The 17,019-nt window shown below is 40.2% G+C and overlaps 1 protein-coding gene across 1 annotated transcript in view; it reads left to right on the top strand.

Annotated features, from left to right (window-relative positions):
* The window catches only part of LOC126004001 (peroxisomal trans-2-enoyl-CoA reductase-like), a 39,790-nt gene that overhangs the window by 20,697 nt on the left and 2,074 nt on the right, over nt 1–17,019 (top strand). Inside the window, exons 5-7 of the mRNA XM_049770378.1 lie at nt 594–690; nt 12,210–12,320; nt 15,675–15,786. Coding sequence (XP_049626335.1) covers nt 594–690; nt 12,210–12,320; nt 15,675–15,786 — 320 coding nt within the window. The remainder of the gene's footprint in view (nt 1–593; nt 691–12,209; nt 12,321–15,674; nt 15,787–17,019) is intronic.

Raw genomic sequence — 17,019 nt, 5'->3', positions numbered from 1 at the left:
TCATAGACGTAAAATTGATTTCACATCCCTGGTTATCTAAAATAGATTTAAAAAGCAAGTAACTTGGGGGCCGGGCGGTGGCGCTAAAGGTAAGGTGCCTGCCTTGCCTGCACTAGCCTTGGACGGACCGTGGTTTGATTCCCCGGTGTCCCATATGGTCCCCCAAGCCAGGAGCAACTTCTGAGCACATAGCCAGGAGTAACCCCTGAGTGTTACCGGGTGTGGCCCAAAAACAAAACAAAACAAAACAAACAAACAAAAAAAAGCAACTAACTTGTGACTATCACAGTTTTTCATTTATTTTTTCCATAATAAAAAGCTCTACAGGTTATTCCTCGCATCCTAATGGGATTTAAAGGGAATCTTCAATGGACCAATTCACAGCATATTTGTTTGACTGTCAGGTAGCTGTGCTTTTAATATTAGAAAATCTGTTTCTTTTCCAGTAGGTCAGCAGACTTGGAAAGACACACATCTATGTTCAGAATAAGTTCCTGTTGGTGTCTGACAGATGATTAACACACTCATCAATTTAGTCACTGAGAAATGTATTTCACTGAGGGGGTTGTAATGCATCTCTTTTGTCTTACAAGTCACTCTGGAGCTGCAAGAGAAGGTGTTTACAACCTCACGAAATCCTTAGCTATCGAATGGGCTAGCAGTGGAGTGAGGATCAACTGTGTTGCCCCTGTAAGTAATCATTTTATAGGAAAGCTCTTGATTAATTATGTGCTTCTGATTGTACTATTTGATATACAACAACATTGTCAAGAAGGTTAAATCAGACCAATGATTCTAAATTTTGTTTGTATATGAAAATTGTATGTGAAATGTTTTAAAATAGTGATGTATATCTTTATTCCAACTATGAAATCTAGGCATCTGTCTTTGGAAAACCCACAAAGAAAATTGAACTGTATGGCAAAGATTTTGAACCACTACTTTAAATAATTATTCATCCAGATTACTGTTATTTCTTATTTATCATAAATACTTTATTGGGAGATAAAAACTTAAGGTAAAAATCTCAGACCTTTACCTGAAGTAAAGGTTAAACTCAGTTAACTAGAAGTTGAGAAAATGTATCTGAGATATATTTACTATTATAGTGGAAATCATAGTATGTTTAAATTCCAATATAGTTATATCTTGTCCCTATTTTATATACATAATTTAATATATAGCTAAAGCTTGCTTGGTAATTTCATATTGGTTAGGTACTCCAAGAAAGACATTAAGTGAAATACCACATTCAGCAAAAATTAGATCCAATGTCTTCTAGAAAAACAAAACAAAACAAAAAAAACAGCGTGTTGTTCAAATATATTGGTGTGATCAGTACTACCAGATTCTTCCATATTTTTTCTTTTTTAAAAGTAAAAACAGATTTTATGTAGAAATTCTGATGAAGGACAGATGAAAGGGAAACAAAAAGAAAGTAATGATCAGAGACAGCACAAACTTCTCCAAAGGCAGTGAGAACCCCAGAACACATCCCAGCATTCAACTGTGAAAGTATAAAAATACATGCCTCAAGAAGGGAGTTCTGGGGATTGAGAGATAGCATGGAGGTGGGGTGATAGCCTTGTGTGCAGAAGGTCAGGGTTCAAATTCTGGCATCCCATATGGTCCCCCAAGCCTGCCAGGAGCAATTTCTGAGCATAGAGTAGCCTCTGAGCACTGCCAAGTGTGACCCCAAAACCAAATAAAATAAAATAAAATAAAATAAAATAAAATAAAGGATTCTGGGCAATGTGTTTTCAGGCACCATGTCCATGGGCTGGCAACTTTGACTCCTCCTATTTCTTCTTCCCATAAGCTCTATTGTAATTCTGAGCTAATGACAAACGGTCCTAGCCCAGGTTTTTAGTTCTGAGTAATTTTCCTGGCTTAATATATTCCCTTAAAACTAATGAAAAAAATAATTCTTTAAAATAATTTATTTTTACTGAAGCACTGTGATTTATAATACTGTTAATGATAATTTACGCACACAGTATTCCAATACCATCTCCACCATTAGAGTCAGTGTAGCTCCACGGACTTTAACTCTCACGTTTTGTGTCTCTTGACCATTTGTTATTCCCTGGTGATATTTCTTTACATTACACAAGTGACAGAAGTCATTCTACATCTGTCCCTCTCCTTCTGACTTACTGCACTCTGCATGAAGTAAGTTAACTCTAGTTTTATCCATGTTCCAAAAGTCCTATTAAGAATTTTTTTGGTTGTTTTTTGTTTTGTTATGTTTTGTTTTGGGACCACACCCAGTGATGCTCAGGGGTTCTTCTTTTTTTTGTTGTTTTGATTTTGGTCACACTGGCAGCACTCAGGGGTTACTCCTGGCTCTATGCTTAGAAATCGCTCCTGGCAGGCTTGGGGGACCACATGGGATACCAAAATTCAAACCACAGTCCCTCTGCATGCAAGGCAAATGCCTTACCTCCATGCTGTCTATCTGGCCCCCTATTAAGGATTCTTAATGAAAAGGCATGTCCTCTGTGACATCAGGCCAGAGGAATCTGCCTCTGCTGAGTGATTACCAACTGGAAAAGACTGTGACTGTTGCTGTGAGTGTTTTTCTACTATTCTGTGTCCTGAACTTCTCCTGAGCGGGCCAAGAAGGGCCCAGAAAAATTGCTTTTCTAGAGTTGATTGGGCCAGAAAGCCAAGGAACATGAGTGCCAGAGTGAAAACTGGCTATAGAAGTAACTAGCAGAAAGGCAGGTCCTCTGTCTGTGACATCAGGACAGAGGAATCTGCCCTTGCTGAGTGATTACCAACAGGGAGAGACTGAGTGTTGCCTGTGCATGTTTTTCGACTGTCGTATATCCTGAACCTCTCCTGAATGGACTGAGAAGGGCCCAGAAAAATTGCTCTCCTAAGACTCCAGAAAAGCACAGCCATTCTGCTTCGCTTTGCAGCCATGCACTCTTTCTAACCAATGAACCCCACCATAACATGCAGAAAAAAATCACACTACGAGTGTGACAATGGGGAAACCTTGCAGGCAAACACCATGCACAGAGAATGAAGATTGATAGCTCTGATGACACAAAAATACAGACCATCTAATTAACCTCTCAGATAAGGAGTTTAGAATAAAAATATGGAGGATCCTCATGGAAATCAAAGAAAAAATAGCTCTAGCTGACCAGAACACAAAAACAGATATCAAAAACCTCAAAAATGAAATAACAGATCTTAAAAACATGGTAGCTCAACTGAAAAACTCAATATACAGCCTTTCCAGCAGGGTAACAATAGCCGAGGACAGAATCAGTGAACTGGAAGATCAAATACAGAACAACTCCATACATTAGAAGAGACTAGAAAAGAACGTTAAGGCAAATGATCATACAATAGAAAAAGTACTCCAAGAATGTGAACAGATGAAAATAGAAGTCTTTGATAAACTCAACAGAAACAACATAAGAATCATTGGAGTCCCAGAGGCCCAGGAAGGGGATCCACAGGAAGAATCAACAGTCAAAGACATCATCACAGAGAAACTCCCAGAGCTAAAGACTGCATGCAATCAAATCCTGCATACCCAATGAGTACCAGCTAAAAGAGAACCAACATCACCCCAAGACACATCCTAGTCACAATGACAAATCCTACAGCTAGAGATAAAATACTGAAAGCAGCAAAATAAAAAAGGGAAATTACATTCAAAGGAGCATCCTTCAGATTTACAGCAGATATGTCACAAGAAACTCTCAAGGCCAGAAGACATTTGTGGGGTATTGTGAAAAGACTGAATGAAATGGAGGCTCCACCTAGAATACTGCACCCAGCTTGACTCACATTGAGGTTTGAAGGAAGGATACATATCTTTAAGGATAAGCAACAATGAAAAACTTCACAGATGCAAAACCAGCCTTAAAGGCAAAAAAAGGTCTGCTTTAAGACAAGAGAGACCAGGGGCCAGAGAGATAGCACAGTGGTAAGGTGTTTGATTTCCATGCAGAAGGATGGTGGTTTGAATCTCTGCATCCCATTTGGTCCCCCAAGCTTGCCGGGGGTGATTTCTGAGTGTAGAGCCAGGAGTAGCCCCTAAGCGATGCTGGGTGTGACCACCCCCACAAAGAATACAAGAGAGACCAACAAACACACCAAACTTATACACAAAGATAACATTAAATCCTGTGACAATCATCTCCCTCAATGTCAATGGACAAAATGCACCAATTAAGAGACACAGAGCGGTGAAATGGATCAAAAAATGAACCCACTCAACCTTCTGCTGCCTTCCAGAAACACACCTGAATAGTCAGAACAAGCATATACTCAAAATTAAAGGCTGAAGGAAAATCATCCAAGCAAACAACACCCTTAAAAAACTGGGGTTGCCATATTAATATCTGATGACACCGACTTTAGACTCAGAAAACTTGTAAGGGACAATGATGGACACTTCGTACTATCTAAAGGATATGTGCAACAGGAAGAAATCACACTAAACATATATGCACCCAATGAGAGACCAGCAAATTATCTAATACAATTATTGACAAATTTGAAAGAAGACTTCAATAATAACACAATAATTGTGGGAGAACTCCACATGGCTCTGTCAACACTTGATAGATCAACCAGACTGAAACCCAACAAAAATATACTAGCCCTAGGTCCCTCCTGGATGGGGTCCCAAGCTTTCCCCGCCCTTCCCTCAGCTCTAGGGTGGGAAGGGCACAGGGTGTAGGGCGGGCAGATCCTGGCTTCCGGCTCTCTCTGGATCCTCTCTTGAGCTGGAGGCTAGCTCTAGCCTCTAGGCATGGGGTTGGGGGAGACCCCATGTGGAAGGCCTTCTCTCTAACAGGTGCGCTTAGAACCTTGATAGGCCCCCAGCCTTCCCCTCTTCTGCCCCCGGCCTCCAGGCCTTCTAGGGTGGCAGCCCAGGCAGCCAGACAAGGTGGGTGTCGGGGGTCCCTCCTGGATGCGGTCCCAAGCTTCTTTCCCCGCCCTTCTCTCAGCTCTAGGGTGAGAAGGGTACAATGTGTAGGGCAGGCAGATCCTGGCTTCCGACTCTCTCTCGATCCTCTCTTGAGCTGGAGGCTAGCTCTAGCCGGCATGAGGTTAGGGGAGATCCCACGTGGAAGGCCTTCTCTCTAACTTGGGTGCACTGGGAGCCTTGATAGGCTCCCAGCCTTCCCCTCTTCTGCCCCCGGCCTCCAGGCCTTCTGGGGTGGCAGCCCAGGCGGCCAGAAATGGTTGGTCCTAACTTGAGGTGTGCTGAGATTTGCTCGGTTGCGCTAAGTTTGTCACTAACGATATCTGACCATCTGCATATGGAAAATCGGCAGGGGCTAGCAACCCGTGCGCACTGCATGTATTAAGAGTATTCCTTATCTCTATGTTATGTTTTGCATATCCAGAATGTTCATTTTGTATTCTGCCCTTTCCCACACCCCTACATAGCTCTATTTTACTCCTTAACTCTCTCACCCCGCCCCAAACATCACTAACCCACATTACTCTTTTTAACTTCAGTATTGCACAATCCTAATCACAGACCAAAGCTGTGCATTGTGTGTAACAACCCCAAACTGTTTCAAAAGACATAAAATGGACACATATTTCTTTAGAATATTTTGTGTTTTTTCTCTGACAACTATAAATCTTACTAAATATTCTCTTATACAGTGACAAATCTAACCACTTTTTATCTTCTCTTTATGAGCTGTTCAACAAGGAATTTTGGTGAAAGAGTCCCCCAGTTTAATGCTTATGATTGAACCATGTCATGGGGATTGTTGGACTTGTTCTTATGGCCCCCATATGCACCAATAACGCCACGTGGCATTGCTCCTTTTGCATAGGCACATTAAAATGGGAAAATACTATACATACAAATAAGATCCTATCTAATAGAGATTGGAATACACAAATCTTGTAGTGCAAAGGGACCTTACACCCTGAACATTGACATAATGACCTGGCACAGACCTCAGAAGAAAGGACATTTTCCATTCACCCCTGAACCAGGGAAGCCATCCATGAAACATCCAGTTTTGTCTATAACATCACCTGGAAGCAATCCTCTACCATGGAAGACCCTACCACCGCTCAGGCATTGACCTGCTCAAAAGAGATTTCTCTTAACACTGAGAAGACTTAACAGCAACAACGACTTGCTTACAGGACAGGGCTTCCTGCATTGTCCTTTAATAGTGAGGTGAAACAAGAGGGCGCTCCACATCCTGACTTCAATGTAGGATATGCAGATTCCAGGATCTTTAATACAGAAACATGATACCAACAACAGAGACTGTGTGAAAAGTGTGTTGGCACTAATGACAATGTCTTGGATTGGACAATCTAATTTGCCTGAGCTTAGAGTTGGTCTTATGCCAGGAAATTTCAGGGGTAGGGTCTCTTTGTATTTAGGCCAAGGTTATTCCTTTCCATGCCCCTCATATTTTGGTGGGCCTATGCAAACAACAATTGCCACTCTAACACCATTTTTACTGTGCTCCTTTGACTCTAATCCTTAAAGAAAAACCCACTTAAAATTTGAAGTTAACTTAAGCTAATATGCATATACATAAAAATGTAAAAAATACTATGCCTCTAAGCTTTAAGGAGTTACGTAAGTTTTATGGCTTTAGATTGCCTTGTGTGCTGTTAAGAAATATTATGATGTGTTATAATCTGGGGACTTGAGGGACAAAGTAATTGTACATGGATTTTGTTTTATTTATCTTAATATTCTTTGGCTGAAAGTTCAAAGTTAAGATATCAGCAAGGGGACTTCTTCTGAGAATTATGTTATGGGTGATTGTCCTTCCACTGTAACTTTACCTTGTCCTCTTTCTTTGCATCTTTTTTCTCATAATTAAAAATAAAAAATTAAAAAAATATACTAGCCCTGAAAAGAGAAATGGAAGAAAGAGGCCTAGTATATATATATATATATATATATATATATATATATATATATATATATATATATATATATATATATATATATATATATATATGACACTCCACTTCCAGAAACCTGTAAATACATTCTTCTCCAATGTGCATGGGTCATTCTCCAGGATAGACCACATGCTGGCACATAAAACATATCTCCATAAAATCAAGAGAATAGAAATTTTGCAGGCTACCTTTGCTGACCACGAGGCTCTGAAATTAGATGTGAACTACAAACAAACACAGAAGAATTACTTAACAACTGGAAATTAAACACCTTGCTACCAGTGGGTCCGAGATGAAATCAAAGAGGAAATCAAAACTTTCCTAGAAACAAATGACAATGAAGACACAAACTATCAGAACCTATGGAACACAGCAAAAGTTGTTCTGAGAGGAAAATTTATAGCTTTGCAAGCACACATCAGGAAAGAAGAAGGGGCATACCTGAACAGCTTAATGATGCAGCTTATAAAATTAGAAAATGATCAACAAGGAACCAAAAATAGGGAGACAGAAGGAAATAACAAAGCTGAGAGCAGAAACCAATGAAGTGGAAACCCAAAAAACAATCTGAAAGATCAACCAAACCAGAAGTTGGTTTTTTGAAAAAATAAACAAGATGATAGGCCATTGTCAAAACTCACAAAGAAAGAGAGCGAAACCCATATTAGAAATGAAAAGGGGGAGACCAGCGAGGTGGCACTAGAGGTAAGGTGTCTGCCTTGCAAGTGCTAGCCAAGCGGTTTGATCCCCTGGCGTCCCATATGGTCCCCCCAAGCCAGGGGCAATTTCTCTGTGCTTAGCCAGGAGTAATCCCTGAGCATCAAATGGTGTGGCCCAAAAAAACAAAACAAAACAAAAAAATGAAAAGGGGGAGATAACTATAGATATTGCAGAGATTCAAAGGGTAATCAGAGATTACTTTGAGAAACTATGCCACTAAACATGAGAACCTGGAAGAAATGAATAAATTCTTGGACTCTTATGACCTTCCACGGTTGAGTAAGGAGGATGTAGCATATCTAAGCACCCCCATCACTATTGAGGAAATTACAAGGGTAATCAAATGTCTGCCCCAAAAGAAAAGCCCAGGCCGAGATGGATTTACTAATGAATTCTTTCAAACCTTTTAAGAGGAACTACTACCAATACTAGCCAGACCCTCCTGAAATTGAAAAAACGGGAACACTTCCAAACAGCTCTAATAAAGCCAACATCACCTCGATACCAAAACCAGACTGAGATGCTGCCAAAAAAGAAAATTACAGACCAATATCCCTGATGAACACAGATGCAAAATTCCTCAACAAAATCCTGGCAAATAGGATCCAATGCTTCATCGAGAAGATCATTCACTACAATCAAGTAGGTTTCATCCCAGGAATGCAAGGATGGTTTAACATCCGTAAATCTATCAACATAATACACAACATCAACAAGAAAAATAAAAATCACATGATCATATCAATAGATGCAGAGAAAGCATTTGATAAGGTCCAACAGCCATTCTTGATCAAAACTCTCAGCAAAATGGGAATGAAAGGAACCTTTCTCAAGGCCATCTACCATAAGCCTATGGCAAATATTATCCTCAATGGAGAAAAACTAAAAGCCTTTCCTCTAAATTCTAGTACATGACAAGGCTGTCTGCTCTCACCACTTCTCTTCAACATAGTACTGGAAGTACTCGCTATAGCGATTAGGCAAGAAAAAGATATCAAGGGAATCCAGATAGGAAAGGAAGAAGTCAAGCTCTTGCTGTTTACAGATGACATGATACTCTACTTAGAAAATCCTAAAGACTCTACCAAAAAGCTTCTAGAAACAATAGATTCATCTAGCAATGTGGCAGGCTACAAAATTAAACACAAAAATCAATGGCCTTTTTAGACACCAATAATGATAGGGAAGTAATGGACATTAAAATAACAACCCGGGGCGGGAAAAATAGCATGGAGGTAAGGTGTTTGCCTTGCATGTAGAAGGACTGTGGTTTGAATCCTGGCATCCCATATGGTCCCCCAAGCCTGCCAGGAGCGATTTCTGAGTGTAGAGTCAGGAGAAACCCTTGAGCGCTGCCAGGTCTGACCCAAAAACCCAAAAAAGAAAAAGAAAACAACCCCATTTACATTAGTGTCACACAAACTCAAATATCTTGGAGTCAATTTGATCAAAGATGTGAAGGTCCTATTCAAAGAAAACTATAAAACCCTGCTTCAAGAAATATGAGAGGACACACGGAAATGGAAACACATATCCTACTCATGGATTGACAGGATTAACATAATTAAAATGGCAATATTCCCCAAAACATTATATAGGTTTAATGCAGCCCCTCTAAAGATACCCATGACATTCTTCAACGAAATCAATCAAACACTTTTGAAATTCATTTGGAACAATAAACATCCTTGAATAGCTAAAGTAATCCTTGGGAAAAGGAATATAGGAGACATAACTTTCTCCATCTTTAAACTGTATTACAAAGCAATCGTTATCAAAACAGCATGGTATTGGCATAAAGACAGACCTTCAGATCAGTGGAATAGGCTTGAGTACTCAGAGAATTTTCCCCAGACATACAATCACCTAATTTTTAATAAATGAATAAGAAATCCTAAATGGAGCAAGAAAAGTCTCTTTAACAAGTGGTTTTGGCAGAACTGGCTAGCCACTTGCAAAAATTGAACTTAGACCCCCAGCTAACATCATGTATGAAGGTAAAGTCCAAATGGATTAAAGACCTTGATATCAGACCTGATACCATAAGGTATATAGAACAACACGTCGGTAAAACACTCCATGACATTGAGAGTAAAGGCATCTTAAAGGAGGAAACTGCACTCTTCTAACAAGTTAAAGCAGAGATTAACAGATGGGAATATATTAAGATGAGAAGCTTCTGCTCCTCAAAGAAATAGTGCCCAGAATACAAAGAGACACTCATTGAGTGGGAGAAACTATTCACCCAATCCCTGTCGGATAAGGGGCTAATTTCCAAAATATACAAGTCACTGACAGAAATTTACAAGAAAAAGGAATCTAATTCCATCAAAAAATGGGGAGAAGTAATGTACAGACAATTTGACAAAAAAGAAATACAAATGGTCAAAAGGCACATGAAAAATGCTCCACATCACTAATCATCAGGGAGATGCAAATCAAAACAACTATGAGGTACCACCTCACATCCCAGAGATTGGTATACATCACAAAGAATGAGAACAAGTAGTGTTGGCGGGGATGTGGAGAGAAAGGAACTCTTATCTACTGCTAGTGGGAATGCTGCCTAGACCAACCTTTATGGAAATCGATATGGAGAGTCCTTCAGAAATTGGAAGTTGAGCTCCCATACAATCCAGCTATTCCACTCCTAGGGATATAACTGAGGAACACAAAAATACAATACAAAAATCCCTTCCTTACACCTATATTCATTGCTGCTGTACTATTTACAATAGCCAGACTCTGGAAACCACCAAGATGCCCTTCAATAGATGAATGGCTAAAGAAACTATGGTACATATACACAATGGAGTATTATGCAGCTGTTAGGAGATATGAAGTCATGAAATTTTCCTATACATGGATGTACATGGAATCTATTATGCTGAGTGAAATAAGTCAGAGAGAATGAGATAGATGCAGAATAGTCTCCCCCATCTATGCGTTTTAAGAAAAATGAAAGACATTCTTGCAATAATTTGAGAGACAAAAGAGAGGACGACTAGAAGTTCCATCTCACTTCATGTAGCTCACTACAAAGAGTGATGAGTATAGTTAGAGAAATAACTACATTGAGAACTATCCTAACAATGTGAATGAATGAGGTAAGTAGAAAGCCTGTCTAAAGTACACACAGGGATGGGGTGGGGAGAAGGGAGACTTGGGACACTGGTGATGGGAATGTTGCATTGGTGAAGAGGGGTGTTCTTTACATGAGTGAAAACCAACCACAATAATGTTTGTAATCAAGGTGTTTACATAAAGATATTAATTAAAAAGGAATCTTAATGAAAATTATAATTAAATGTTCTCGGTTAATAGCATGAAAATATTGCATGTTTTAAGTCTCATTTGATCACAGCCTTTAATTTCTAAAACAGAACAGTGTATCCCAAAGAGGAAATAAATCTCACTGTGCCTTTGCTCCCAGTTAAGTGCCATATACTCAAGAGGTCATACTTTCAGAAATTCTAGAGTTTCAGGAAGAAAAATACTTGTCCATTACTGGTTATTAAGGTAGCAGGAGTCCAAAAATGAATATTCAGCTAATCTATTTACATGTCTGGCTGAGTAACCTTTGACAATATTGAGAAAGTGCTCTATAAATGCTCTATTGCTGCGGATGGCCTGCATCGCTAGCAAGACCTTAGTGGGGTCCGTAAATCCTCACTGGGAATAAGTAGGAACATGAAGCGGACAAATATGAAATATGAAAATGAAATAAATGAGACCACACAAAATGCATTGTATGGGGACCCACATCCCATGGGACGAGAGACAAATTTTATTTTTCAGCTGATGACATATTTAAGCACAGGCTTTGGAATGCAGGGTGCCATCAGGGAAAACAAAGAGTAGGAGATCTTCCAGAGAAAGTACAATGGGGACCAGGCCTAGAATCTACATATCAAAACGACTATCCTATAGGTGAGAAAGAGCCCTGCTGGAGGTAGGTGGTGGAAATGTTTTTGGGTAAACAGAAAAACAGGTTTAACAAGGAAACAGGAGGAGAGAGATAGAAATATTTATGATGTTTTTCTAGTTGCCAGAAAATAGATTTTTGGGGGGACAGAAATAATTGTTTACCATCATAGAACTAGACTCAGAAAAACAAGCTGCTGAGGCCAGTTTATAATAGAAATACGAGTCACAAATAAACTAACCAGCAGGGAACTTTTGGCGGGCTTTGGTACTGACATTTCTTTGTCTGTAGGAAAGCTGAGGCCGGATTTCTATAGTGACCAAATAAAGAGAAAATGTAATGTCACAGCCATGTTGGAATTACAGCCAATAATCCACGTAAAGGGTCAAATGATTGACTTCTCTGAACGGGCCTTTTGGCAAATAATTCTTTGGGAGGAAGGCACTGCACCAGGAAGGCAAAAAGCACGTCTGGTGCGTGCTTTCTTTAAGTGGGGGGTAACACTCTATGTTTGTTTTTATTACCCCTATAAATTAATTTTTATTATTAGTTGATAGATTGCTTTGATATCTTTGCTGTTGAAATTTAATGAATTATTTGTCCTTTATTCTGCTCCTATTTTATTTTTTAACAGGGAGTAATATATTCCCAGACTGCTTTTGACAATTATGGCCATTTGGGAGCTGACCTATTTGGAGGGTACTTTGAAAATATCCCTGCTAAACGAATTGGAATTCCGGAGGAGGTAATGTATATTGCTAATATTGATCCAAAATACTTTTTTTATACTCTAGAGTTTTATAATATTTTTTGTCATTTTTGTGTTGCCTGTTTTAAATATTTGGTGCCCTTTTTATGTTGTTTGTTTAACTGGTAGAGGTGTTGACTCTACTGCCAGTAAATCCCTTCCTCTTCCTGGCTGCTGGGAATATCCAGTTGTGCTTTGCATATCCTGTTGAGACTTTATTTAAAAGCTAATGCAGCATGAATTAAGAATCACATGCCTATTGTTTTATTGGATCTTCCTACTAAATTATTTTGACCCATGTCATTTATTGGCTACAAGATCCCAACCCAGGTCGGCAATTATAACACCACTACATACCACATGTATTTTCCACAGGGTTGCCAGATTGAAGTATGCAAAAACAAAACAAAACAATTATTTTCTTTTTTTTTTTTTTGTTTTTGGGCCACATCCGTTTGATGCTCAGAGATTACTCCTGGCTATGCGCTCAGAAATCGCCCCTGGCTTGGGGGGACCATATGGGACACCGGGGGATCGAACCGCGGTCCGTCCTAGGCTAGCGCTTGCAAGGCAGATACCTTACCTTTAGCGCCACCTTCCCGGCCCCGACACAATTACTTTCTTAAATGCCAGCTGCATCAGTTCTAAAATGCAATGAAAGCAAAAGAAAATATTTTTCTTTCATAATAATAAAAACAAAAATATTCAGGAGTTGGGGCTGGAGTGTTGGTGTTAGATGTAAGGTGTTTGCCTTGCAAGCACTAGCCTAGGACGGACCTGCGGTTTAATCCCCCGGCACCCCATATGGTCCCCCCACGCCCCAATTTCTGAGCACATAGCCAGGAGTAACCCCTGAACGTCAAATGGGTGTGGCCAAAAACAAAACAAAACAAAACAAAAAAATATTCAGGAGTTTAGCACAAACTAGCCATAAAAGTAGTGCACCCCTTTAAATAAGACACAGCCCCTATACTATCACTATTGGCTGCTGAGTCTATAAAACCCTACCCAGGTTGGAAGAGACAGTGGAAGAAGTTTGTTGGCAGTTAGAAGAGACAGTTGGAGGAGGAAGAAGATAATTTATTGGCATTTGGAAGGGACAGAGCTAGTGAATTGATTGATGTGTTTCTACCTGACTACTGCTTTCTCCCTGATTTTGGACAGACCTTTGGCAACTTTCAGCTGTATCGTTTTGCTTTACCTGGCCCTCAATCTGACCTTACCCTGTTCCAAACCGAGCTCTCCTTCCCTCTTTATCTTTCTCCCAGACTAGAAGATCAGAAGCCCCTGGGCTTCTCTAATAAACAAGATTATGATATTTGTCAGAGTCTTGCCTGTAAGGCCCATGGACTCCAGCAGTGTGGGCCCATTTTCAGCAGATTGGCTCTGACACAGGAATATAAATAGATTTTGGGGAGCTACACCCTGCACAGCTGAGGGCTTATTCCTTGCTCTGTCCTCAGGGATCATTCCTGGTGACACTAGGAAACCATACTGAGTGTGGGAGATCAAACCGGGGTTGCCCAATGTAAGGCTTTACCTGATATCTCTGGCTCCAAACCATAAAATTTTTTTGTTTTGTTTTTTGGGCTACCCTGGCGGTGCTCAGGGGTTACTCCTGGCTCTGCACTCAGAAATTGCTCTTGGCAGACTCAGGGGACCATATGGAATGCCGGGAATCAAACCTGGGTCCTTCCTCGGTTGGCCATTTACAAGGCTGTACTGCATGCTATTTCCTGCCCTAAACCATGCAACTTTTAAAAGAAAAATGTTTTCTAAGTCCTAAAACTAACTTCCACAATTTTATGTATTTTTTTTTCAGAAATTTACTGTATTTACACAATATATCTACTTTCTTGGTGTAGCAGATCTGCTTCTGGAACCAGCAATTCTTTTTTTTGAAGGGGGGGTGTTTGGTTTTGGGGCCGCATCCGGTGACTCTCAGTGCTTACTCCTGGCTATATGCTTAGAAATCACTTCTGGCTTAGGGAACTATATGGGATGCCAGGGGATCAAACAATGGTCCGTCTGGGTCAGCCACGTGCAAGGCAAACACCCTACCACTTTACCATCACTCCAGCTCCATGGAGCCAGCAATTCTTTACCTGCATCATCTTTACTACCCTTACCTGGCTGCCCTAGTCAAGCCTTTCTTAGAAGCTTGGGAAAAGGACAAAAGCTGCGTACCCACACTCAGAGCTAAAACTTGGTTTGTCAAGTCTAGACATCAGCAATTTCACTAAGTAGCCCCAAGTAATCTAAGGCTGGGTTTAGGATCTCCCTTAGAGAAATGGCTTTACATGCAGACCCTTTCTATACCCAATGAAATAAAATTATTTCTGTGTTGTTGAGCTTATCCATTACCTACCTGAATGTTGAGGGGTTGCAGCAGAATTCAAAAGTCCTTAGAATTATGGACTGAACTGCTGGAGGTGGCTTCTGTTCTACAGCCATCAGTGGGATTTCAATGAATCCACTTCAGGGAGAGTGGGTTGCACAGGTGGCGAAACCACACAAAATAAATTGTATGGGGACTCACATCTTCAATAGACATGAGACAATTTTACTCCTCCATGTTGATAAATATATACAAGACTCTTGTATGAAAGGCATTTCCACGCTGACAAAAGGTGGGGAGTCTTAGTAGAAGAGACACAATGAGAGCAGTCCCTAGAATATACATATTCAAATTTAGCCAATACAGGTGAAAAGAATCCCGAGCTAAAAGGGAGGAAATAACATAAGGAGAAGGGGGTGTTCTAGTTTAGAAAGGAGGTTCTTATGACAAAGGATGAAAAAACTTGCTTTGCTATAATTTGGGGACTAGCTCATAGCAACTAGCAAGGAAGATAGAAACTGTTTGTTTACCGACTAGAAGCTGAAACTAGAGAAGCAAGTTTGCTTTTTCACTAACCACTTTGCTTTAGAAATGCAAATTTATCTGGCCATGGGGGAAACCCTGCAGAATTTTAGTGCTGAAAATTTCCCTGAGTCATTGACTGAGGCCTGTAATTTTGGCCTGCATTTTTTGCAAGGGAGAGAGTGTGCCAGATAGTAACAAAGAAATTGTAACATTGCTATCATGTCATGAATATCAGAAATATTGCCAGTAATCCACGTAGAGGTATAATTAACATCCACCAACAGGCCTACAGGCTAAAATATTTCTTGGGGGAATATCAGCTCACTGCTTCAGGAAAATCATAATAGATTCATCTGGAGGTGTGCTTCCCCTAAAATGGGGTGTCTATGCTGCATGGTGTGGCATTGAACAAACTAGACTTCTGGTAGATTGAAAAGCAGCCCCAAATGGAGAGAGTGTGCTTTGCTTATCCTGTGTTTCTGTTTCAGATTTCTCCCTTGGTGTGCTTCCTACTCTCACCAGCAGCTTCCTTTATCACTGGACAGTTGGTGGATGTGGATGGAGGCCAGTCCCTGTACAGTCATTCATTTCAGATACCAGGTGAGTACTCCAGAAATTAGTCATCACAACTTGACACCTTTTTGTATTCAGGTAGTCAGAGTTCCTTAAGTGGTTTCATAAAATTAGGGGCTTCTGGGATGGAGAGACAGTGAGTGAGTTCTTGCCTTGCATGTGGCCAACTTGGTTTGATCTCAGACAATACTGAGTGTGGTTTCCCAAACCCTGCCATTTTTGACTCTCCCTGCTTCTTTCTTCAAATGCAGTTGCCTGCAGAGGAGGGAAGATGACTTTTGTTGTTGTTGTTGGGACCACACTCACCCATGCTCAGGAGCTAGACCTGCTCTGGGCTTGGGCATCTCTCTTGATAGCAGTGTATGAAGGACAAAGGAGTGTTTGGGAATGAACCTGGGCCTCTTGCAAGCAAAATATGAGCTCTGTTCCTTGATCTTTCTCTTCAGTCCTGGGAGCCGAAGGATTTTGTTCTAGTCTTCTAAAACTATTCTTAGATTCCCCTCTGCTGTATCCCCACTTATGCAAATGTCCACACTCAATAATCATAATCTGGGAGGGTTGACGTTGATTTAGATCATTCATTGACCTAAAGGGAATCTCTTTCCCAGACTATGGATTCCTAAATGGAAACTGAGGACACTGGAAAAAATAATCAGAGAAGGGATGCTGGAGGAGCCACTTTGTGTGCTTGCTCAAAGGCAACATATATATAAAAATTATTCTAACTGGGTGGGAGAGATGGTATGGCTGGTTAAGTCACTTTCCTTGTATGTGTCCTTTGCTGATTCAATCCCTGGCACCACTATGAGTGATTCCTGATCACAGAGCCTTGATAATCTGGAGACTGTCAATAGTGGTCTAAATCCCCTCAAAACAACAGAAATTATTTTTACTAAGGTTATAAGCCTTATTGAATAGTCACAGTATACCCAGGGCTATACATTCAGACATTTACCATGTATACTCGAGTATAAGCGGACCCGAGTATGAGTCGACCCCCACTAATTTCACCCTAAAAACTGGGAAAACTTAGTGACTCGAGTGTAAGCTGAGGTAGAAAATGCAGCAGCCACTGGTAAATTTCAAAAATAAAATATATACCCAAAACAATTACAATAATTGAGGAATCAGTAAATAAATAAATCAGTAAATAAATAAATACATGATTACATTTACAATACATGATTGTTTGATATACTGTATACCATTAACATACCACATTAACCCATAGTATTCCATGGCAACTTTAATAAAGTTAAT

This window comes from Suncus etruscus, chromosome 1 (genome assembly GCF_024139225.1).
Source record: "Suncus etruscus isolate mSunEtr1 chromosome 1, mSunEtr1.pri.cur, whole genome shotgun sequence".
NCBI classification, from domain to species: Eukaryota; Metazoa; Chordata; class Mammalia; order Eulipotyphla; family Soricidae; genus Suncus; species Suncus etruscus.
Note: the sequence above shows the minus strand (reverse complement) of the source record. Positions and strands in the feature narration are given on the sequence as shown.